The sequence below is a fragment of the Elephas maximus genome, chromosome 1, assembly GCF_024166365.1.
Source record: "Elephas maximus indicus isolate mEleMax1 chromosome 1, mEleMax1 primary haplotype, whole genome shotgun sequence".
NCBI classification, from domain to species: domain Eukaryota; kingdom Metazoa; phylum Chordata; class Mammalia; order Proboscidea; family Elephantidae; genus Elephas; species Elephas maximus.
Genome location: NC_064819.1, coordinates 126,353,466 through 126,379,813, shown reverse-complemented (window position 1 = coordinate 126,379,813; position 26,348 = coordinate 126,353,466). Strand labels below are relative to the sequence as shown.

The following is a 26,348-nucleotide window of genomic DNA, read 5'->3' as shown; positions in this document are numbered from 1 at the left end:
TCATTCATGGCCAAATGGACCCTCCCAAAGATGATAGAAAATTTCTCTAAATTCTTGGTCATTTTTTCCATGTATGCTCAGATTTTCCTTACCTGTGTGTTTGGCACCACCAACCATTCATTTGCGTAGGGAGTTTCAAGGGTATAGAATCATAGGCCTGTAAAGAACATTACCAATCATTCCTTAGCCCAATGATACCAATTTATAAATGAGGAAACTAATACTCAGAGAGGTTACATGATGTGCCATAAGTCTCAGAATCAAGTTTTCTAACTCCCACTACAATTATGAGTGGAAATAAGAGTAGGTCCTTAATAATTAGTTAATAAATGTAAGCACAACCAGGTCATCATCAAGTTGAAAACACTTTATTTCTAGGTATTAGTGGTCCCTCATATTAGCCATTCTGTAGGTAAATATAGCATAGGTTCTAACAATCTAAAGGCTAGCATATTTTTCAACAACTATTCGATTTATCAACAACTCCATATGGCTTAGAAAGCCTAATAAGTAGGCAATCTAGTTGTTAAAAACCTAATAACTTCAAAATTAAAATTTGTATCTCATTAATTTATCAGACATTAGGACTGAAAAGAGCACTAAAAACCACTCAATCCCAAATCCTCATTTGAAAGATGTAAAAATCAAGGCACAGAACTATGGCAGAGCAGGGATGAGAATTTAAATCTTCATACTACAAACCAAGTTAGCTTCCCATTACATCACACTGGTTATATTTATAATCAAAATATAATATCTAGCAGTCACATGAAAAAAAATAATCTAAGTGGAAATTTGTGTGTTTGGTTGCCCTAAATTAGAATCAACTCCATGGCAACTAACAACATGGCAGGCAAAACTGGCTAATAAAATATTCTTGCCCCAGTATTTCAAATAGTCTTCTGTATTTTAAAATGTATATGTCTCTGAAGACTGAGGTGGCATGGGGAAATTTTCTACCCCAGTATTATAAGATAAGTAGTGAAATTCTGATTTCTTTTATCTGTTATTCTTAAGATGTTTGACTAATGGGAAAAGGTGATTTTTCAAGTCCCTTAAAACACTCATAGTTGACAGAAACAAAACCCATTTTAAAAACAAAGGAAAAAGCATTCCTGGTTGCCATACTTTCTTGTCATTTATGCCCCGAACCCAGACTCCTTTGAATTTCACTGAGGTGCGGTGCTGTGATAAGTGAACCACCAGCGGACCATTTGAATCCAGTGGCTTTAGGGTCACAGCCACCACCAAAAGGGATTTAAAATATCTGAGCCTACTTCCTGAAGTGCAAAACTCCACAAAGATCACATTGTCTGACCAGGAACTAGCTCAGATGTGCGTTTTTTAAGAACTCTGAGGGCCCTACAAAAAAAAAAAACAGTTGTCGTGAAGTTGACTCCAACTCGTAAAGACCCCATGTGTACCAAATAGAACTGCTCCACAGAGTTTTTATGGCTGTGATCTTTTGGAAGCATATCTCCAGGTCTTTCTCCCAAGCACCTCTGGATGGATTTGAACCACCAACATTTCAGCTAGTAGCCAAGTGCATAACCATTTGTGCCACCCAGGGATTCCTGAGAATGCTAAAACAGCTTTAAACACTCGAACTGAGAACAGACTTACTGGTCTGACAGAGACTGGAGAAACCCTGAGAGTATGTCCCCCAGACTCCCTTCTTACTCAGTCCTGAAGTTCACCCTTTTAGCCAAAGATTAGACAGGCCTACAAAACAAAAAATAACACACGTAGTTCAGCCATGTATACAAGATTAAATGGGCACACCTGCCCAAAAGCAAAGATGAGAAGGCAGGAAGGCACAAGAAAACTAGACAAATGGCAATGGGGAACCCAAGGTCAAAAAGGGGAAAGTGCTGACACATTGCGAGGTTGGCAACCAATGTCACAGTACAATTTGTGTATTAATGGAAACTAATTTGCTCTGTAAGCTTTCACCTAAAAAAAAACCCAAAACCCACTTAAAGCACAATGGAAAAACAAAACAAAACAACCCAAATCGAAGATAAAAGAAGGGTTGTCAGCAAGCAATAGCATCTGAATCAGCTGTACCACAAGAGTTACTGATCTTAGGTTAAAAGAAAAAATAAGAACTTAACTGGGCTATAGCACAGTTTGCAATCCAAGGTAGTCATTACAATATTCTACCAGAATTCTGGTTCAGAAATATTTTGCAAGAAAGACAATTGTGAGACTTTATAGACATCCAACTTCTCTTCTTTGACACTCAAATCTTGCTCATTTGCTCATTTCTCCAATGTTATAGCTGTCTTTTTAATTAGAATTTATGATTTCCAACTATACATATAACCTTTCCTGAATCATAAAAAATCTCCTCTGAATTTGTTCTCTATATATTTGTGAATTGTTCCTACCCCCACCCCCCGTTTTAGTTTTAATACTACTAAAATTTAGCTACCGCACATTTTGACATTTAGTCAAATTAGAATCCACATTGTGTGTGTTTTTAACTTTTGGCCTAGCAAATGTTGAAAACGTTTCCATTTTTCTTAAATTCTTTCCATCCCATAGTACAATTTTCTTCTCACTCATTTCTCATTTCCTAAGGTAAAGAATCTGCAGTTCAAATCTGCCAGGTGCTCCTTGGAAACCCTATGGGGCAGTTCTACTCTGTCCTGTAGGGTCGCTATGAGTCTTTCTTAAGGTAAAGAAACCCACACATATACTGGCATTTTGAATGAAATGGGAATATGTTCAAGACACTTATACATTCTTCCTGATGCCAAGATACTTTACGGTACAGGCAGTCCCTGATTTCTACTGATATTAATTCAACCTCATGGAGAAAGTTTAATTCCTCAAGCCCTCACAACAGATGGGATGGTTTTCTACCAAGATTTTAGTTTTCTTAATAGAGAAATGGGTCCATAGCACAACTGGGTCATTACTATATTTGCCTGCTTTCAGCGCTCATATTCAGGTACTTTTGGCCAGGTGGGAATATAGAAGTTAATACACGTATTTTCTTTATAGAAAAAAAAAAAAAAAAGCTGAACTTTAGTCTCTACTTATTTCCCCACTTTAAATCCTATTATGATAATTAATTGGAACGTGGTTAAATGTGTACTAAATTCTCTACCCTCTCCAATTTTATAACTTCCCTAAGCATCAGTTTTCTCATGTGTGAAATGAGGATATTAAAAAATCTCAGTTTTAGGGTATTTTTGTCCAAAGTCCAGGGAAATTCCATTCTCTTTGTCAACTCCTTAATTAATTATTAACATTGTTTATGAGGCTGTGAGTGAAAGGTTCAAAACACTAAAAGATATCTACGAGAGATTTTTCTACAACAAAGTCCTTTTCATTTTCTATTCAAGATAACATTAATAAGCAGAAAGCACTCATACTGGATTTTCAGCTCTATATTCCCAAATTTTCCTCCCTTGAAAAGTTTTATATGTTCAGCTATAAATACCCTGCCTCCCCCAACCCCCAATTTTAAGAAAGCAGGCAAAAATGTTTTCTTACAATCAAGCTTCATGGACAGGTACTCCCCCAAGGCAGATCTGTGCACCTTCTTTTAACTCAAGATGATTGATGGTGATGAAATCCAACCACTTTCTTTTCTCATTTGGGGTTCTGAGAGGAAGACTTCCTTTAGTGCCTAATAGTAATATTACAGAGTGACAAAGAAACTAAAATTCTCATGACCATAGTGGAAGATATAAAGATTGTAGAATATCTCGTTACTTCATTTCTTCCTCTGTTAACATCTACATCATTTATCTGAGGAAATACAAAAGCCCCAGTCTGCCAGTAACCATGCTCTTCTGGTGACTGAGGCTATCACAACGCAAATTGTCAAGAGGCAGAATTATCTTAAGAGTTTCCTAGCACACCCCCATAGAGGTTTTGACAAGGAGTTGATGAACTAAAAGAGGCCAGCACAGTGCCTGACACATAACAAGCAATCTATAAATATTAGCCACTTCCTGCAAAGAAAGGTAAAAAGTATCAGATTACATACTTGTGTTAAACGTAAACTGTGTCCACATAGGCAAGAAATTTTGATCATTTTTGTTTTAAAAATATGGGTTACCACCTTGGAGAGAGGCATCTGGGGTCTTAAACGCTAGCAAGTGGCCATTTAAGATTCATCAGTTGGTCTCAACCCTCCTGGATCAAAGGAGAATGAAGAACACCAAGGACACAAGGTAGTTATGAGCCCAAGCGACAGAAAGGGCCACATAATCCAGAGATGACACCAGCCTGAGACCAGAAGAACTAGATGGCGCCTGGCTACAACTGATGACTGCCCTGATAGGGAACACAACAGAAAACCCCTGAGAGAGCACGAGAGCAGTGGGATGCATACCCCAAATTCTCATAAGACCAGACTTAATGGTCTGACTGAGACTAGAAGGACCCCGGTGGTCATGCTCCCCAAACCTTCTGTTGGCCCAGGACAGGAACCATTCCCAAAGCCAACTCTTCAGACATGGATTGGACTGGACAATAGGTTGGAGAGGGGTGCTGGTGAGGAGTGAGCTTATTGGATCGGGTGGACACTTGAGACTATGTTGGCATCTCCTCCCTGGAGGGGAGATGAGAGGGTAAAGGGGGTTAGAAGCTCATGAAATGGGCAGGAAAAGAGAGAGTGGAGGGAGGGAGTGGGCTGTCTCATTAGGGGGAGAGCAATTGGGAGTGTGTAGCAAGGTGTACATAAGTTTTTGTGTGAGAGACTGACTTGATTTGTAAACTTTCACTTAAAGCACAATAAAAATTAAAAAATAATAATAAAAATATGGATTATTAGTTTAAAATAAATTCTTAAGTTAAAATACTTTAAATCCCCTGATAGAGCAATGGCTAAGCACTCAGTTGCTAACTGAAATCTCAGCGGTTCAAAACCACCAGTGGCTCCATGGGAGAAAAGACCTAGCAATATGCTCCTGTAAATATTACTGCCTAGGAAACCCTATGGAGTAGTTCTGCTCTGTCCTATAGGTCTCTATGAGTTGAAATCAACTCGATAGCACACAACAAAACAACATTTTAAAAAGCCTTTTTTTTTTTAAATATATAAAAGATGTGGGAAAAAATTGCAAACCATCATAACCAATATAATAGGCAAAAACTTTTCAAAATGACCAAATAAAATGTATGTTTTTAAGAAACAGTGCTTACTCACAATAGCCAGAAAGTGGAAAACACCCAAGTGCTCAACAGATGAATGGATAAACAAAATGTGGGAAATACAGACAATTCAGCCATAAAGAGAAATGTAGTTCTGATACGAGCTGCAACATGGATGAATCTTGACAACATTATGCTGAGTGAAATAAGTCAGACGCAACAGGACAAATATTGTAGGATCGAACTCATATGAAATATCTAGACTAGGTGAATATATAGCCTACCAAAAGGTTATCAGTGGTTACCACGGGCTAGGGGAGGTGGAAGTGGGGCGTTATTGCTTAAAATTTTCTGTTTGGGAGTGATGGAATATTTTGGAAATAGTGGTGATGATTGCACAACATGATTAATTACATTAATGTCACTGAATTGTACATTTAAAAATAGCTAAGATGGCAAGTTTTGTGTTTTATATATATATATATATATATATTTTACCACAATAAAATTATTTTAAAAATACTCATTCTCTATAGAATCTTAACAGATTATTAAATTTTGAAAAGCATTTATTGAGCAACTACTCACTAGGCAATATTTAGAGATTCAAAGCACTGTAAGATGGGGTCTCTCCTTTCAAAGATCTAACAATTTAGATGGAGACCAGGCAAAATTAAATAAAAGTATATAATTTAAACAGCTCCAGGATATAAGGAAGAGATACCCCAGAGCATTCAATGCTTTGATTGACAGATAAATGACACAATAAGTTCATTGCTTCTGGTTAGCGGGACCTGCATAGGCATTCGGAAGAGATGGAATTGAATTAGTTTTCAAAAGATGGGTAAAATTTGGTTAGATTCATATGGAATGGGGAGGTAGCTTTCCTAAGAGTGAAGCCAATTCAAATCCTGCAAAGCATGGAAGGGCAGGCTTGCAAATGTGAGTAACCCCTTCATCTGAAAAGGAAATGTATGTCAGGTAAAGGTCTGAATTGCTATAAAATACCTGTAAGAACAAAAAAGAATAGACCGATATGTGGAACATTGGATTAAAAAATTTGGGGGACTTGTTTACTGAGCTGGAGGGTATGCCTTTTATATAGATGGCACTCAGTCAATATCCGTGAAGTAAAAGACTATTTGAGGTTTAAAACCTGGATGAACACATGCACGTAATCAATGGAGACTTCCAGAACCTTCTGTAAATAAGTCTTTGAGATCCCAGAAACAGCCGTAAATCTTCCTACACAATTTACCTGACTCACTGGCTGATTTTATTATGACACTTCCAAAAAACATATGAAAGAGCTCACACTGAAAGAGATATATATTTAAAAAGAAGCCATGATAGAAGCAGAAAGAGAAAACATGCCCTCCGCCACCTGCAAAGTTAAAAAACATAAAACAGAAAGGAAAAGGAAAGGGAACTGAACGACAAGACTAGCCTAAAACATGGCAAACAACTGAATGCAGAACTTGCCCTGAGTTTTCCAGAAGTCTAAGTAAAGCATAAAATACAGCAAATAACTACTCACTTCTTGTTTAATAAGACAAAGCATACCAGTCATCACATCAAAGGCAGAAAACTGTGCCTTGGTATTGACTTCAAATAAAAATATACTGAGCAAGCTTCAATTTAAACAAAAAATGAAATCAAACAGCATAATATGTTATCTTCAAGGACAATTTTATAGAAAATGAAGAGGCATTATGGATATGGCCATTTCTTACATTGACACCAAAAAGGCTACAGACATAACATTAAGTTATAGTTCTGTAAAGATATGTATGTCATAAGTTGAATTAATAAAGTAGCTTCTAACAATATGGCATGTTACTGAGGTAATACTTAGTCAACTGTCTAGAGAAATAATTATTTAACATTTTTCTTAGAGCATTACCCTTGGATATCAATTATGTCAGCTAAAGTTTCAATAGTCAAAGCATAGCAAAAAAAAATTTTTAATTAAGATTCCTTTGGGAATCTAGGTAGCTGTCTTCTAAACTTCTTGGCATAGACAAGTGAGCACTTCCTGTGCTGCATCCATTTGTTGAAATCTGATTTGGTATTCCATTAATTCCTGGAGCCTTGAATTTTGCCAATGCCTTCAGTGAGCTTGGACTTCTTCCTTCAGTACCACCAGTTCCTGATCATGTGTTACCTCCTGAAATGGTTGAACATCGACCAATTCTTTTTGGTATAGTGATAAAAGTGATGGTCATGAGTAAAGCTGGTGTAATTTGGAAGTTACCTGATTTATCAGCATTTTTTCCTTTCAGAAAACTATCCCTTCTGAAATAGCCTCTCACACTGACCAGCCCTGATGCACAATTGTTGCCAGAAACCAGTAGATCAGTTATCCAAAAAAGAGGTTTTGGTATTTCCTTCTTAATCAACCTACATTGATTAACAAAGTCTCCCAAAGATAATTTACTGTCAGAACAACTTTATATGAGTCATTTGACTTGTAGCTTATACCTTCCTCCACAGGCAACCTACTTACTCACATACAAAAGAACTTTCAGTACCCTACTTAAACTGTAGAAATGTAATGCAGAAAATAATCACAATTCAGCGGTAGAAAGTATCAACTATCTATGCATTGTTGCCAAAAAAAAAATACAATTTATTTAAAATATATCATCACTTGTCTTCTCTATTAAAAATAACACAAAGGAAGGAAGGAGGGATGTAAAGAAGGGAGGAAGGAAAGAAGGAAGAGAGAAAGGGAGGGTAGGAAAGAAGGAAGGAAGGATAGGAAAGGTCTTCCCGACATTTATGACATTTGTACCAGCTAATAAACATAGAAGGAATGTTAAAAATAGAAAATCAATATTTGGTGACGTTTGTTGAGGTGCTTGATTCAGACTAGTTGTCATCATGGAGGTTAACACTGCTGGTGGATGGAGGTTCGCTGAGGAACAGGATAAGATGTAATCTTGGAATACTGTCCCACGTAAATATGCATTTATTTCAAAGGGAAAATGTTAACTTTGAACCAGGTCTGTGGGTTGGATGGTAGTATTCTACCAATGTTGATATCTTGATCTAAAGGTTTGTACACTGGCTATACAGGAAAATATCTTTGTTTGGAGGAAATATCCACTAGAATGTTTCGAAGTGATGGGACATCATGTCTGCAGCTTGTGTGGGTACGCACATGTACAGAGCAAGAAATTGAGAGGGGGTGGGAAAGCAAATTCAATAAAATGAAACAACTAGGGAATCAGGGTAAAAGGGATATGGGGGTTCTTCTTATAGTGAAAACTTTTCTGTAAGTTTAAAATTATTTCAAAATAAATTATTAAAAATTATTTTCTCTGTTTTTATTTGTACCATACACCTCTTATAAGCATTTTCAACACTCTAGCTCCCTTTGTTTCTATTGGAACAAGGGATTTTAAACATGTTTTAAAAATAAGCTCTAGGAAGATTGCCGCAAGAACCGTGGAGGGTTTGTGGAGCCCTTATGGCAGTGGTGTTTTTGGTCTTAGTACCCCTGGCTGAGATTCACACCACCGACAGATCCGGCTTCCTGCACCCCCCACCTCCAACACGTCTCTGCTGGTGAGGAATGTGGCTCATGACACCAGGCCTGAAGATTTATGCTGAGAATTTGGTGGCTATTGTCCCATAGTTGATATGTATATCCCATTTGGTTTCTATACTCAAATGTCCGAGAGGATTTGCTTATGTCCAATTTGGAGATGTTCATGATGCAGAAGTTACTTTACATAATTTGGACAGAAACTGGATTTGTGGACATCAGATTGAAATCCAGTTGGCCCTGGGGGATCAGAAGACTCCAAATCAGATGAAAGACAAGGAAGGGAGGAATGTATGTAGTTCTTCACGCTGTGATGATTATGACACATATAGATGTGGTAGAAGTTGAAGTTACGAATGAAGATCAGGAAGTCGGTCTTTCGACTACAACTGTAGAAGATCTTATAGTCCTAGAAATAGACCAACTGGAAGAGCACGGTGTAGCAGAAGCCATTTCAACAATGATAGATTCAAACGCCTAAAATCGATCTTTTTCAAGATCTAAATTCAATTCAAATTACGGCCCAAGTCCCAGCCCAAGAAAGAAATGAAGGCTAAATCATATTCTAGGTTTGCTTCTCACACCAAAACTAGAGGCATCTCTAAAACAGATTCCAAAACACATTATCAAGTCTGGCTCAAGATATGAAAACGAATCAAGGAAAAAAGAACCACCTAGACCCAAATCTCAGTCGAGGTCTAGATCAAAATCTAGATCAAGGTCTTGAACTAGTCCTAAATCCAGTGGCCATTAATAGTATATAATTCATGGTATTTTTAGGCATGTGTCATTCATTTACTCATAGTTTGGTTTACTTAAATTATCTTGAACACAACGTTGCAATGATGCTTAAAAAACACTTGTTAGTTATAACAGGCAATAGTTGTAATTAAAATGATATGCTGTGTAGAAATCACTCTTAAGAGTCGTTTGTTTAATGTCATGGGCAGCTACCAATTTGTGGTGTCTCTATATTTTTGTAAAGATTACCACTTTTTGTGCTTGAAGTATGGATGAAAAGATGTTGGTTGACTATAATTTGCAACACTGTCTTATTAAAAATAAACTTCCATATCCATGTTTGTTAGAACTGTTAACCTAGAAATGTAGCTTGTTAATAAGATAGAATGATACAAAAGTGAGGCTGTAGCTACAGGACAACACAGATTGCCAAGACACATTTAGATTCAGGGTGGATCTTGATGACTTGTTAAAATGTCTAGGCCCATGATAACAGTTTATTTCAATTTGCAGTGTGGAATAGCTCTTTTGTTAGCCCTACTGTCTTGGGGAATGATGCCAGCTGGGTTAAGTAGCACTTTCAGAGAGACTAAGTTTTTGACGAAACATGGAGTCTTCACTGCTTTTTTCTGGTTTCTATGAAGATTTGGTTTTCATTGGCTAATTCTTTTCAGAATTATCAATAGTGAAAGATTCTATGGGGAAAATATTTAATGACACAGGAAGCATCAAAAGAAGATGGAAGGAATACACAGAATCATGCCAAAAAGAATTGGTTGACATTCACCATTTAAAGAGGTAGCATATGATCAGGAACTGATGGTACTGAAGGAAAAAGTCCAACCTGCACTGAAGGCATTGGCAAAAAAACAGGACTCCAGGTACTGACAGAATATAAATTGAGAGGTTTCAACAAATGGATGTAGCACAGGAAGTGCTCACTTGTCTATGCCAAGAAATTTGAAAGACGGTTACCGGCCAATGGACTGGAAGAGATCCATATTTATGTCTATTCCAAAGAAAGGTGATCTAACTGATTCAGAAATTATCGAATAATATCATAATATCACATGAAAGCAAAATTTTGCTGAAGATCACTCAAAAGCTGCTGCAGCAGTACATTGACAGGAAACCACCAGAAATTCAAGCCAGATTCAGAAGAGGACATTGGAACCAGGGATATCATTGCTGATGTCAGATGAACCCTGGCTGAAAGCAGAGAATACCAAAAGGATGTTTACCTGTGTTTTATCGACTATGCAAAGGCATTCAACTGTGTGGATCATAACAAACTATGGATAACACTGCGAAGAATGGGAATTCCAGAACACTTAATTGTGCTCATGAGGAACATTTACATAGATCAAGAAGCAGTTGTTCAGACAGAACAAAGGGATACTGTGTGGTTTAAGTCAGGAAAGGGTTGTATCTTTTCACCATAGCTATTCAATCTGTATGCTGAGCAAATAATCTAAGAAGTTGGACTATATGAAGAATAGGGCATCAGGATTGGAGGAAGACTCATTAACAACCCGCATTATGCAGATGACACAACCTTGCTTGCTGAAAGTCAAGAGAATTTGAAGCACTTACTAATGAAGATCAAAGACCACAACCTTCAGTATGGATTACACCTCAACATAAAGAAAACAAAAACCCTTACAACTGGGTCAATAAGCAACATCGTGATAAATGGGGAAAAGATTGGAATTGTCAAGGATTTCATTTGGCTTGGATCCACAATCAACACCCATAGAAGCAGCAGTCAGTAAATCAAAAGACCCATTCCACTGGGCAAAGCTGCTGCAAAAGACCTCTTTAAAGTGTTGAAAAGCAAGGATGTCACCTTGAAGACTAAGGTGCGCCTGACCCAAGCCTTGGTATTTTCAATATGCTTGCGAAAGCTGCACAACGAATAAGGAAGACCAAAGAAGAATTGATGCCTTTGAATTGTGGTGTTGGCGAAGAATATTGAATATACCACGGACCGTCAACAGAGCGAACAAATCTGTCTTGGAAGAAGTACAACCAGAATGCTCCTTAGAGGCAAGGATGGAGAGATTGTGTCTTACATACATCGGACACGTTGTCAGGAGGGATCGGTCCTTGGAGAAGGACATCATGCTTGGTAAAGTACAGGGTCATCAGAAAAGAAGAAAGATGGATAGACACAGTGGCTGCAACGATGGTCTCAAGCATAACAACAACTGTGAGCATGGTGCAGGACCTGGGAGTGTTTTATTCTGTTGTACTTAGGGCCACTATGAGTTGGAACCAACCCGACGGCACCTAATAACAACAACAACAGGAAGGTTTGAAACAGAAACATCAGAAAAACCTCACCTTAAATTTGAGCAGATCAACAATGTCAGAAATAATATTAAGGGGGAAAGAATGCTGTTTTGTAGTTATTCTTAGTTTTATGGATGTTGTTGACCATAATATTGCTTAGTTTTCTTTCTGCTGTTAGAAGCAAGTAAATTGTTACAACATAGGTTTTGATTGTGTGCGGATAGTGGAAAAGAATTGAATTTTGATGCTTACATCACTCAATTAGTGGGTGCATTTGTATCAAAATCTGCTTACCTATTTATGAAGGAGCCTTGCTTTTTACACCTCAAAACACATTATTAACATCTCAGTTTATTTAATGTCAGGCAAGTTGAAAGAAAACACGCCCATTACTAGGTGATCCTCTGGTGCCATGAAATTTAAAATCATTTTGGGAAAAGAATTAGTCAATATTAGAGAAGAGTGATATCTCTGAGTTTTTTGTTCAATGCAGACTTGGCAATACCTGACTAAAAGTGAGAAAATGATATTGTTAACCATTTATAATTTCTAGTATTTTCTGAAATGTCATTTTGGGGTCAATAAAAGTGACTTGACATATCCAATATCAATTCAGAATAAAAGCTTGATTCTTTAAAAATCCCAGATTTCTTGCTTGCAGATAAAAGTAAGAAATATTGTGTAGAGGGGATCTCTTTTAGAGAATTACTGTTTTCAATTTTGGCTTTAGATGACTAGGCCTGCCTATAAAGAACAAAAGGTGATATTTAAATACCGTTTGTGGAATGTGTCTTGAAAGATTGATTCTAGAACCTTTGCATAAATTATAGTATTTCTAACTTTCATTTCTTTACTGTTTGCAGTTAATGTTCATATTCTGCTATGCAATCACTTATATGCATATTTGTTTAATTTTCTAGATTTTCCTGAATGTATAGTTTAAACAACAAAAAGTCTATTTAAAACTGTAGCAGTAACTTGCAGTTCAAGCAGAAAGTTGTGGGTTTAAAATTTGTATTTTCTTTCTTATGCTGTTTCTGTTAGGTGCCATCTAGTCGGTTCCAACTCATAGCGACCCTCTGTACAACAGAACAAAACACTGTGTGGTCCTGTGCCGTCCTCACAATCATTGTTATGCTTGAGCCCGTTGTGGCAGGCACTGTGTCAATCCATCTCATTGAGGGTCTTCCTCTTTTTCGCTGACCCTCTACTCTACCAAGCATGAAGTCCTTCTCCAGGGGCTACTCCCTCTTGATAACATGTTCAAAGTATGTTAGACAAAATCTTGCCATCCTCGCTTCTAATGAGCATTCCGGCTGCACTGCTTCCAAGACAGATTTGTTTGTTCCTCCAGCAGTCCATGGTATACTCAATATTCTTCGCCAAAATCACAATTCAAGGCATCAGTTCTTCTTCAGTCTTTCCTATTCATTGTCCAGCTTTTACACGCACATGAGGCAAATGAAAACACTGGCTTGGGTCACGCACACCTTAGTCTTCACGGTGACATCTTTGCTTTTCAACACTTTAAAGAGGTCTTTTGCAGCAGATTTGCCCAATGCAATGCGTGTTTCGATTTCTTGACTGCTGCTTCCATGGGTGTTATTGTGGATCTAAGCCAAATTAAATCCTCGACAACTTCAATCATTTCTCCACTTGACATGATGTTGCTTATTGGTCCAGTGGTGAGGATTTTTGTTTTCTTTATGTTAAGGTGTAATCTGTACTGAAGGCTGTGGTCTTTATCTTCATCAGCAAGTGGTTCAAGTCCTTTTCACTTTCAGCAAGTAAGGTTGTGTCATCTGCATATCACAGGTTGTTAAGGAGTCTTCCTCAAATCATGTAGTCCAGCTTCTCAGATTATTTGCTAAGCATACAGAGTGAATAGGTACAATGAAAGGATACAACCCTGACACTCGCCTTTCCTGACTTTAAACCACGTAGTATTCCCTTGTTCTATTCAAACTACTGCATCTTGGTCTAAGTACAGGTTCCTCCAGAGCAAGTGTTCTGGAATTCCCATTCATCGCAATGTTACCCATAATTTGTTGTAATCCACACAGTTCAGTCTCTTTGCACAGTCAGTAAAACACAGGTAAACATCTTTCTTATAGTCTCTGCTTTCAGCCATGATCCATCTGACATCAGCAATGATATCCCTGGTTCCACGTCCTCTTCTGAATCTAGCTTGAATTTCTGGCAGTTCCCTGTTGATGTGCTGCTGCCACCACTTTTGAATGATCTTCAGCAAAATTTTACCTGCATGTGATGTTAATGATATTGTTCAATAATCTCTGCATTCTGTTGGGTCACCTTTCTTTGGAATGAGTAGAAATATGGATCTCTTCCAGTCAGTTGGCCAGGTAGCTGTCTTCCAAATTTCTTGGCATAGATGAGTGAGCACTGCCAGCGGTGCTTCCATTTGTTGAAACATCTCAACAGGTAGTCCATCAATTCCTGGATCCTTGTTTTTTGCCAATGCTGCCATTGCAGCTTGGACCTCTTCCTTTAGTACCATTGGTTCTTGATTATATGCTGCCTCCTGAAATGGTTGAATGTTGACCAATTCTTTTTGGTATAGTGACTCTACATATTCCTCCCATTTGCTTTTGATACTCCCTGTGTTGTTCAATATTTTCCCCGTAAAATCAATATTGTAAATAGTGGCTTGGATTTTTTCCTCAGTTCTTTCAGCTTGAGAAATGCAGAAAGTGTTCTTCTCTTTCTGTTTTCTAACTCCAGCTTTTTGCACATTTCATTATAATTGAACTACCTTTGAAATATTCTGTTCAGCTCTTTTCATTATTTTTTTCCTTTCACTTTAGGTATTTTTTGTATGTTCTTTGTAACAAATATTGTGTACAAACTTTAAAACATCAATGTTTGGGTCAAAACAAGACCCAGCTTATTTTCTGCTTGCTATAAATTAAGCAAACATGTTATAATGAAAAGAAAATGAAGAAAAAAATAAGTTCAGACACAACAAACACGATGTAGACTGAAAAACAAAAGCCTTGAATATGCAGATTACAGTGACCGTCATAAGGCCTTGTACAACCGGTTACTGATGGGCAGACAGGATTAACTTGTTTTACTTCTTACCACGTTGCTATTGCTTTTAGGAGTTGATTTGGCTCATAGCGACTGCATGAGACAGAGTAGAACTTCCCCATAGGTTTTCTAGACTGTAATCTTTATGGGAGCAGATCACCAGGTCTTTGTCCTGTGGAACTGCTGGGTGGGTTCGAACTGCCAACGTTTTGGTTAGCAGCCAAGCACCTCACTGTTGCACCATCTGGACTACTTAAAAAGAAAAGCTCTGTGAAAATCTGTAAAAGTGTGTATAATATAATGCCTTGGTATTTTTTGAGGCTTGTTTTACGGCCCACTGTGTGGTAAATATTTGCAAATATTCCATGTGTTTTTGACAAGAACACGTATTGAGAAGCTCAGGTTCTGTGTTCTATATGTCCATTATATTAAATGTGTTAATTTTGTTATTTAAATCTTTCACCATCTTGACTGGCCTTGTGTATTCCTGAGATGACTCCCAGATATTCAACCCAGCCGAAATCTAATAAAGCCAGATAGGTACCACCAGAAAACCTAACCTGACATGTGTTTTCTACCTGCATTCTTTATTTGCATCAATATCTCCCACAAAATTTTTCAAATGGGATAAAGTGGATAAAAGGTTATTTGTAACATGTTAACTTGAAGATGATGAAATGATATGGAGGCCTAATGCCAACTATAAACAAAAGAGACAAACTGTTTATTATTTGTTTTTAATATTAGCCATCTACTTGTAAAGCCAATAAACTTGTAAAACAAGTAAACTTGTAAAACGAAAGTTTGATCCCTACCTCAAGCCATTCAAAATAATAATATACACATGAGTTAAAGGGCTACATATAAAAAAATTTTGGAAATTCTATACTATTAAAAGTATGAGACTACCATATTTTACACAAATAACATGCACATTTTACATTTGTTTGCCAACATCACCCTCCCCAGCAAAGCATTTTTGTAAGTGCACTATGCTAATTTTTGTTTTTATAGCAACATGTAAAAAACATTGGCATAGCAGTACTTATGAAAATACTCAAGGAGGGAGGATGTGGTTGGCAAACCAATGTAGAAGGTGTGGTATATCTATAACCATGGCTTTTTTAAAACAAGACATAAATAAAAAATATATATTAAAAGACCAAGAAATTTGGTGAATCTCAACTTCACCTGTGATCGGTGAGATGCAAATTAAAAATAAACTTAAAACCTATATGATTGCCCAAAACTTAAAATTTCAAAAATTTCAAGTGCAAATGAGGATATAGATAAATGTATTCTGTCATCCACTGCAGATTGGAGTATAAATTGGTGCAGATGCTTTGGACGGTATTTTGGTGGCATCTATTAACTCTAAAAATGCACATACACTATAATCAAAGGCTCTATTTCTCACATGTTTACATGTGACAAACTTTCTTACATGTTTCTAAGGAGGTGCAATGAAGTATATTCATTTCAGCAATATTTGTAACTATGGCATATTCAGAAGTAAAAAGAGACCAATGTGTCTGTCTGGAGCATAATGAACAAGTAGGAAAGTGAACAGACAAGCCCACCATATTTCCATGTAGGTTGTTCACTGAACATCTCCAGGAGACACTATTCATATAGACTGCATGTGAGCAGCACCTCCTGGAGTTGTACAGTGCACAACCTGTACAACTGTACATGGAGGCCCTGCAGATGAAATGATGTTGGGGTTGTTTAATAGGAGGGGCTAGATCATGCAAAGCCTCAGAGGCCATGGTAAAGAATCTGGATTTTATTCTAAGTAAAAGTCCCAAAGGGTTTCAAACAGAAATTAATTTATGTTTTAAAAACATTTTTTCTGGCAGCTATATGAAATGGGTTAGAAGAGTTACAAGAAGAAGTGAAAGATCAATCAGGAGTATATTGCAAGGTCTAATCAAGAGAGGATGATGGCCTCAGTTTGGATGGTAACTGTGGAAATGGAAAGATACAGATAAATATGAAATATATCTTACAGATAAAATCTACAAGACTTAACTAATGCATTAGAGGGGAGAAGGGAGAGGATGTTGGAGATGGTACAATCAAGGATGACACCCAAGTTTCTCTATGAAGTCCTCAGTGGAAGGGAGGTCCATTTACTGATGTGAGGAAGAGGAATACCTTTCAGGAGCACAATTTCAAACATTTTCAGTTTCATATGATGGAGGCATAGAAGAAGACACATCAATGACAGATGGCACTATGAGATTGGAGCTCAGAGGAGAGGTTTAGACCAAGATATAAATTTTGATAATTTTTTTATTATTTTTGAGGCCATGGAACTAGATGAGAAACTAACTACCAATAGAAAGGAAAGACAAGAGGAGGGAGTTGGGAAAGCTCTGAGGAATTATTAAAATTCAGAAGATTATTAGAAATATATGCTACCAAAGAGATAGGATGGAAAACAAGGATAAATGGCATATAATTGTAAACAGCTTATATGTCTATCAATGAGGGAAGTACTAAAGAAATTACGATATCTCCATTCTATAAAATACTATGCAAATATTTAGAAGCAATAGGCAAAATATGTTAACATCAAAGTTTCTCAAAGATACCTTGTTGACTGAAAAAGTAAGTTTGTTATGTAAAGTGTGTATGTGTTTAACCCATTCCCGCCAAATTGATTCCGACTCACAGCGACCCTGTAGGACAGAGTAGAACCGCCCCATAGGATTTCCAAGGCTGTCACCTTTATGGAAGCAGATTGCCACATCTTTCTTCCTCAGAGCAGCTGGTGGGTTCCAACTGCCAACCTTTCGGTTAGTAGCCTAGCACTTAACCACTGTGCCACCGGGGCTCCCTGTATATGTATTTACTTATGTAAAATAAATCAGGTACTATACACACACACACATTAATTGTATGTGCATCAAAAATAAAATCTGGCTATTACAAAAAAATCAAACCCGTTGCCATCGAGTCGATTCAGACTCATGGCAACCCTATAGGACAGAGTAGAACTGCCCCATAGGGTTTCCAAGGAGCGCCTGGTGAATTCCAACTGCTGACTGTTTGGTTAGTGGCTGAGCTCTTAACCATTGTGCCACCAGTGACCCATATGTACAATAAATTGTTAACAGTGCTTCCTGGGAATTGAGAGAGAGAAGAAAGAGCAATGAAATTTCAGTTTTTTACTTTATACTATTCTGTGTCATTTGTCTTATAATGAAAATGAGCATGTATTAATTCAGCAATACTTAAAAAACTCAGAAAGTCACCCACTTTTTTAAGCATCCTTTTTCTTGAAATAAACTTGAATTCAGTATTTATGAAAACGTGGTCCAAGGAACACCTGCATCAGAAATGTCTCTGGTGTTTATTTAAAAATATCCTACCTGGACCTCATTCCAGCTTTAATAAAGCAGACCCTCTGGGAATGGGCTATAGGACTTTGCATGCTTAGCAACCACACCAGGTGATTCTAACTTCCACCACTGTGAACAGCAGTAAGTAAAAATGAATGAAAGCAGATGTTTAACAGTTATCGAATTGTCAACACCCCTCGATAAATACCAGTTGCCTATCAGTCTAAAAATGAAAGACAACAGTTAGCACAGGTAGGTCCAAAGAGAGAAAAGTCTAAAACTAGATTAGTGGCTCAAGACGTGTGGTGAATCAACACACGCCATAAGAAGCATTGTAAGATAAGGTAGATGGAAGTAATAATGGGTTCCATAATGAGATGAAAGTTGCCAAATATGCAGTACTTCCCTTCTTCCTCTCATGATTCCCATCTGGTCAGCCATATCTGACAGGTAATGTACAAGTGATTATAAATCAGCATAATGATTGTTACAATTCATATCAGAATAAATTGTCTTAGTGCTCCTTGGAAACAAGGATGGCGAGACTTCATCTCATGTACTTTGGACAGGTTATCAGGAGAGATCAGTCCCTGGAGACGGACATCATGCTTGGTAAAGTAGACGGTCAGTGAAAAAGAGGAAGACCTTTGACGAGATGTATTGACACAGTGGTTGCAACAATGGGCTCACACATAGCAATGATTGTGAGGATGGCACAGGGCCAGGAAGTGTTTCTTTCATTCTGTTGTACATGGGGTCACTATAAATAGGAACTGACTCAACAGCACCTAACAACACAACACCAACATGCTTAATACTGATGCGAGAAAACCCAAGAGTTATCACTATCTGTGTAGACATGAATTATTGTCAGGTAAATTGACATTTATTTTCATTTATGTTATCACTTAAAATGTACCTTGACTTGATTACACTCTGTATTTGAATCAGAAATACAGAAACTGAAAAATAATTCATACAGTGATGCCTTCTGTCTTCTATTATTAGAACCACCTCTTTGAAGGCATTGTTAATATCAGACATTCCTATGGATCTTATGCCTCACTATAATGCAATCTCTGGCAGAGGATTTGTACCATAAGGTACCAGCCAAAAGGGATAAAGTTATCACAAAAAAATAGAAGGCTTTTCAATAATTGGCCCCATAACAAAAAGGTTACAGTTAGTGGGATTTAGAACAGACTCATGTGCAGAGTTACCAAGATTCTGTATTCACCTATGAGCAAACCATGGAAAATAAAGTAATAATAGGTAAGTTCTGAAATGAAAATTATGTGGACGGTTTGTTGTATTTAAGAACAATACTGTTTTTTGAAATTTAGCAGGCAACTCAAGAATGTCCTGTTGTTTTGTTTGTTTTTTGCTTTTTAGCTTTACCTATAACTGACCCATCTTTCAGAAGCAATGAATTATCATGGATGTCTTTTGCTTCCTTTCGTATTCGAAAGAAGACACATATTCAATTGCAGTTCCAGCCTATTTCTGCAAATGGTATCCTATTTTATGTGGCACAACACTTAAAAGCACAATCAGGTAAGGTTGGCAGGACCTTTGTTTGCATGAAAAAAAAAAAAAATCCAATGAATTCTTAGTAGTCTAGTAAGGAATGTGTAATAGTGTTTTCTTTTCTTTCTTTTTTTTTAAGTCACCTGGCCTTTAAAATATGTAAACACTTGACACTTTTATATTCTAATGTCCCTGAAAGTATGTCTATGAATTTAGACTCCCTAAATACAAATGCTAATAAAATAGCAAATTGTTAGAATTCAAGTTGGCAAAATCTGAGTATAGTATATACACAACTTTATTTTAAAAAATTAAAAAAAAAAAAAAACAGTTACCATCAAATCCATTCTGGCTCATGGCAGCCCCATGTGTGTCAGAGTAGAGTTGTGCTCTGTAGGGTTTCCATGGCTGTGACCTTTCGGAAGCAGGTCGCCAGGACTTTCTTCAAAGGCACCTCTGAGTGGATTTGAAGCAGTGAACGCTTTGCCAATTGCGCCATCCAGGAACTCCCAACTTTGTAAAAAACTTAACAAAAAAGGAGTTGAAGCCATGCATGATAGTCCTACATCAAAAGGGACAAAATGTGCACTTAAATGAAAGGAAGTCATGGCTGACATGTTTCATGTAGATCCATCCACTTTTATACCTCAAAAAAATTCTCTCCAAGTTGTCCTGTCATACAAATAGTAAACCTAGGATCCATGTTTCCAAATAAGTTTATAAAAAGTGCTTTTTGAACTAAAAAATGTGCACATGTATCATAAAACAATGTGAGATAAAAATATCTAAGAAGTATGCCTCAGTTTTAAAAACTTATTTTAGAGTTTTTATTATTTTACTCTTAACTTTCACTGCGTAATACCTTTTTCCAGAATTATTACAAAAGCATATTGATATATTGTTACATTTCTATTGCATAATATATACATATATATATTAATTTTACTTTTGGCTTTTCTCTCACTTTGTTTCTCAGAAAATGAAATTTTGGTATTGAGAAATAATCAATTTATATTGTTGCTCGTAGTCAACAAAATAGTGCTCTGATTTTCACGATCTAGGTAGTTCTTTTAAAGGTATGTTAATACTCTGCTAAATATGGAGAATGTCAGGGAATTAGACAAAAATGGTTCCTGTCAATGTACTGCTGAAATACCTCCAAAGATATTTTCAAAGAGAAGAGATGATAATTTCAAAAAGAAAACATTATTGAACTATAAAATACACTTCAGAAGAGCTTTGATCTTCTGAGATTTGAGATTTGGTTTTAAATCCATATTAACTTAAATTTAAATCTCCCTATGAAATGTCAAATGGGAGAATCATAAACAAAGGGAAAATTTCCTTTTACAATTCTAGATGCATTAAAAGACAAACAACCTCAATTATACCGCTCATAAAAAAGTCGAAGTTCACTTTTTGTATGACAAGGGCAGAAAATCAAGAGATCTTCAGGATTGTGATTGGCCAGGAATGTTGCACTACGGTTTTATAGTTACTGCAGACATCTGTGTTTGTGTGCATTAAACACAAAGCTCCTACACTAATGCGTAGGAGGGCAGGGGCACATTTTCTTACATTTATTATCCGATGGCATGTATTTCGGGCATAGACAGTGAAGATTTTCCTCTATTAGATATTATTTACAAAGAAAAATGAAAATAGATTTATTAACTTCATGACCTGATTGATCGTGTATTTGAAACTTATGTAAGGAAACAATGAAAGCCTTTAAAGTGCTTAAAAATCTAAGCCTTACATTCTTAGACTAAGATTAACCTAAAGATATCAGGTGAAAGACATAAGCTTATTTATTTTCAATTAAATGGTGTAACAAGTTTATTACATAGTGTATTGGAAACTTTATGGGGCAGTTCCACCCTGCCCTATAGGGTCACTATGAGTCAGAATCAACTTGACAGCAGTGGGTTTAGTTTGGTTTGGACTAGAAACCTGTTTATTTAAGCTTGCATAAAATAAAGGTGACTGTCCTGTACTTTGTACCTTCTCTAAAAGCTATGTCTGAGGTGAAAAATTAACCAAGCCTTCATAATTTATCCTCTGCTAAAAAAAAATATTAACAAAAAATGCCCAAACATTTCATTAAAAAAAAAAATTGATACTGAGACAATAATTTCTTCATAAACAATGTCAAAAACTGCAAATTAGGATATCAGTAGCCAATTAATTTTTCATATGTAGATAGTCAAATAATTAGCAAGGTTTCTGTATCTTTCTAAAAAATCTTTCTAGAGGTCAGTAATTTGAATAAGATGAAACAGTGTAAAATTTGAAAATAATTTCATAATTGTCGCAATTGATTTTAGATCTCTGATTTTGGAAAGAGACTTTAAAGAGATGATGAGACTCTGATCCCTATTCATCTTAATTTAATACCAGTATTTAACATCTTAAAGTGAGTTTTTTCTAATGTGAAAAAATTATCAATATTGTGTTAAGTGCAAATTAATCACAGATGGCACTGGGTTTGGGTGGGATCCTGAATTAAGCTTGATGAATGTGTATAAGAAAAGGCTACTTATCCCCACTGTGAAATTAAGCATATTCAAATAACAGTAAGAGAAAAAATAAAATTACTTTTGTTTTCCTTTTCAAGAGAAAAGAGTACAGTAAGTCCCTGGGTTACAAATGTCCGACTTACAGACAACTCGTACTTAAGAAGAGGCGGCCATAAAGGCTCATTATATTAAAAATTTGATTAAATACATACAACGGTTCATAATAATGAATGCACATACTACTACACGATGTTCATAAAAACATTGTGCGATTTGGAAGTGTTTCTTGTTTCATAGTGACCCTGTAGGACAGAGCAGACCTGCCCCATAGGGTTTCCAAAGAGCAGGTGGTAGATTCGAACTGCCAACCTTTTGGTTGGCAGCCAAGCTCTTAACCACTGCACCACCAGGACTCCTTTAAGGTAAAAATACATACTATATGCTAAGACAAACAGTTGACACACACCGTAACTAAATAAAAACCAAACTGCACGTAACTGTTCTGACTTAACTACAAATTCAACTAAAAGAGAGGCCTAGGAATGGATCTCATTCATAACCCGGGGATTGCCTGTATATAAAAATCTCCCTAATACGCTGTTTCCATAGACTTTGAAATATCAGGTATTATAAAGTTTCTAAGATCCATATTAAGGCATGGTAGAGTGGCAGGTAATGAGGTGGGCAATGGCAGCAGCCCAAGAGGGAGGAAAAAAGGGGTCCCAGCCCTGATTAAATAGGCATTAAATAGCCAAGGTAAATTCATTTATGATCTTCATCCCATTTTTGAGCTGTTTCTTGTAAGAGCTATACACTAGTGGCAGGCTTCTAACATTTACTTATTTTAATACCAATTCATGACCTATGACTATAACATCATACTTAGTTAACTGGAATAAGAGGTCTGGATGATAACAAGCTGCTAATAAAACTGCAAGGGTAATTTTAACTTTCAGGGCCACAGAGCGAGGGAAAACCCTTCTTGAGTTAATTCTTCAGAAAAGAAGAATGTATCTGAAGAAAAAAAAAAGAGCCGTGGTAAATTAAGCCTTCCTTCACAAAAGCTATTCTCCTTGTTTCTTCTAGTTGACAACTTGACCAGTAATATTATAGACCACATTTTTTTATGCTTTTTTATTCCAATATGGCTATTAACTGTAAGTTTGTTTATTCTAGTGGCACTCTAAAATACATTATGTAGCAAGAGAAGCTTCTTCCATAAGCCTGTGGGGAAAAAATTGGTTTGTGTTCACTTATAAACCACAAAGCATATTCAGGATGTTATAAATTTTTTAAATATCAATTATGTTTGTTACAGTTTCTTGAGGAATAAAATAACAACAATCTGGCATGCGTTTTTTCCTTAAAGAACCTGAAAGTTTGTAATGCTGCTTCTCTTTTCCCTTATATTTAAAATGTTGTTTTCGAAATATGTGAATAAGCTGAATTCCTTCCTTTTGTTGATATGTATATTAATACATATGTTATAACTATTTTCATGTCATCATAGAAAAAAGATGTTATTTTTAGCTTTCAACCTAAAACTAGTATTTGAGAAATATTCTGAGTCATCTAACCCTACAACTCTACAAAGATACTCCTTTATTCAACACTTATTATCTATCGAGCATCTATTTATGTGCCAGGCACTGTACTAGGTAAAAAAAAAAAAAAAATTATTTTTTTTTTTTTCTGGGGATAAAATGCTGGGCCAAATCAGACACAGATCCTGTTCTCATGGAGCCTACGACCTAGAGGAAAAGGCAGATATTAATAAAACAATCACAGATGTAATGACATAGAGCATTATATTCACTAGAAATTCTCTATAGGAAAAATGATCACAATGAGAGAACCATTCTTTGCACAAGCTCACCTATTCTTCTCAGGTGGAAATGAGAGGTGTAGGAAGGTGGAGCTGGCAGGTCTTCCCAGCATCCTAGAATGGTTTGGTGTGAACCACAAGGGGGAGTACAAGAAAAGGATACCACTTGGGAAGGAGGTGAGGCAGCATGACACTGTAGAGGGAGGAAGAGGAAAGAGGAGTTTCGCTGTGCTAAGGCATCTTTGTAGATTAGAAAAGGGAAGAAATTTTTATTGGATGCCCAATGTGAAATGTTAGATGGAGGGGGAAATGTTTGGGGTAGGATTTCTGAATGGTATGCTGTGTAAACCACTTTGCCACCTTCTTGAATCAGTTTTATATTGGAAATAAAATTCTCTTTGGGCTCAAGGTTTGTTTTTTCCAAAATGAAAAGCCTATCCAAATAGCCAGAAAGGGGAAATTTTTTTTCCTAAATGAACATTTTACAATTGTTTCATGATTATGCTCTTTCTTTCTTAACAGGTGATTTTCTATGTATTTCTTTAGTAAATAGTTCTGTTCAACTTCGCTACAATCTTGGTGACAGAACTGTCATTCTTGAAACTCTCCAAAAAGTAACTACTAATGGAAGTATTTGGCATGTGATTAAAGCAGGAAGAGTTGGTGCTGAAGGTTACCTGGATCTGGATGGGATAAATATAACAGAGAAAGCCACCACTAAAATGAATTCCCTGAATACAAATACAGATTTCTATGTTGGAGGAGTGTCTTCCTTGAATCTTGTAAATCCCACGGCAATAGCAAATGAACCTGTAGGTTTTCAGGGTTGTATCCGAGAAGTTATTATAAATAATCAAGAATTACAATTAACTGAATTAGGAGCGAAAGGTGGTTCAAATGTAGGTGACTGTGATGGGACAGCTTGTGGGTACAATGTGTGCAGAAATAGGGGTGAATGTATAGTAAATGGCACAACTTTTTCTTGCAGATGTTTGCCACATTGGACTGGAAATACATGTGAGCAATCTGTGTACTGTTTGAATAATCTGTGTCTCCATCAATCTCTATGTGTACCTGACGAATCATTTTCTTACAGCTGTTTGTGTACTTTAGGTTGGGTGGGAAGGTATTGTGAAAACAAAACTTCATTTTCAACAGCAAAATTTATAGGTAATTCTTACATTAAGTATACTGATCCAAATTACAGAATGAGAAATCTTCAGTTCACTACCATATCCTTCAATTTTAGTACTATTGAAACAGAAGGCTTAATTTTATGGATGGGAAAAGCTCAAAATGAAGAAAATGATTTTCTGGCAGTTGGTCTCCATAATCAGACCCTGAAAATAGCAGTTAACCTAGGAGAAAGGATCTCTGTGCCTACGATCTATAACAACGGCATATTCTGTTGTAACAAATGGCATCATGTAATTATAACTCAAAATCAGACTCTTCTCAAGGCCTACCTAGATGGCAATTTAATACTCTCTGAGGATATTGATCCATGCAAAAAATTTGTTGCTCTAAACTATGAGGGTGTTAGTTATTTAGGGGGCTTTGAATATGGTCGAAGGGTGAATATCGTTACTCAAGAGATTTTTAAAAGAAATTTTGTTGGCAAAATTAAAGATGTTGTCTTTTTCCAGGATTCAAAAAAAATTGAGTTAATTAAATCAGATGGATACAATGTTTATAATGGTGATGAACAAAATTAGATTACAAAAAACTAACACTGGCAATTTTAATATCCAAAATACATATTTAAGTATAGTTATTTTAACAGTTGCTTATTTGGTAAGTTATTTACTTGGGATCCCCTGTTTACTCTTACCTGAAATAGCCTAAATGGTAACTCATCTTTCTGATAAACTTGTAAAATATAGCTAAAAAAAAGTTTTGGTTGTTTTCCCAAATTTATCTGTAAATCTGTCGACTCCTAAGTTTTAAATCCTTAGGTTACTTAGTGTTTATTAATCTGTGAATGTTTTAAAATAAAATTCAGGTAGGACTAAATTAGTGATAGCGATATAAAAAATAATTAAAAAGTTATTAACCAGAGGAAAAACAAAAATCATACAAGAAAGGATATACAACCGTATTATATACTACATGCCTCAGCTATGAATATTTACATGATTGTAATATTGTAAAACTTGAATATGGACTTAAAGCAAAAATAATTGGGTGAATATGGGAAAAGAGAGGGCAGAGTGGGCTTGTGTGAGCTAAATCCTCATCTTTTGTAGCAAGGCATGGTACAGTATTTGTAACTTCCAAAAATGGCACATGTTGCTTAGAAATATGAAGCCAAATATCTTAAGTAATGTCTAGAACTGAAAGCAGTTGCCTCTGGAGAGAAGAGTTGTGCAGGTGAGTGTTACTTT

General features: G+C 36.4%; 1 protein-coding gene and 1 pseudogene across 1 annotated transcript in view; both read left to right on the top strand.

The window, feature by feature from the left end:
- Positions 1-25,694, top strand: part of EYS (eyes shut homolog) — a 1,933,311-nt gene extending 1,907,617 nt beyond the window's left edge. Inside the window, 2 exon segments of the mRNA XM_049873718.1 lie at positions 19,486-19,647; positions 24,487-25,694. Of these exon segments, the coding sequence (XP_049729675.1) occupies positions 19,486-19,647; positions 24,487-25,694 (1,370 nt within the window).
- LOC126057298 (serine/arginine-rich splicing factor 10-like) lies at positions 8,226-9,416 on the top strand (annotated as a pseudogene).
- Positions 25,695-26,348: the final 654 nt, after the last annotated feature.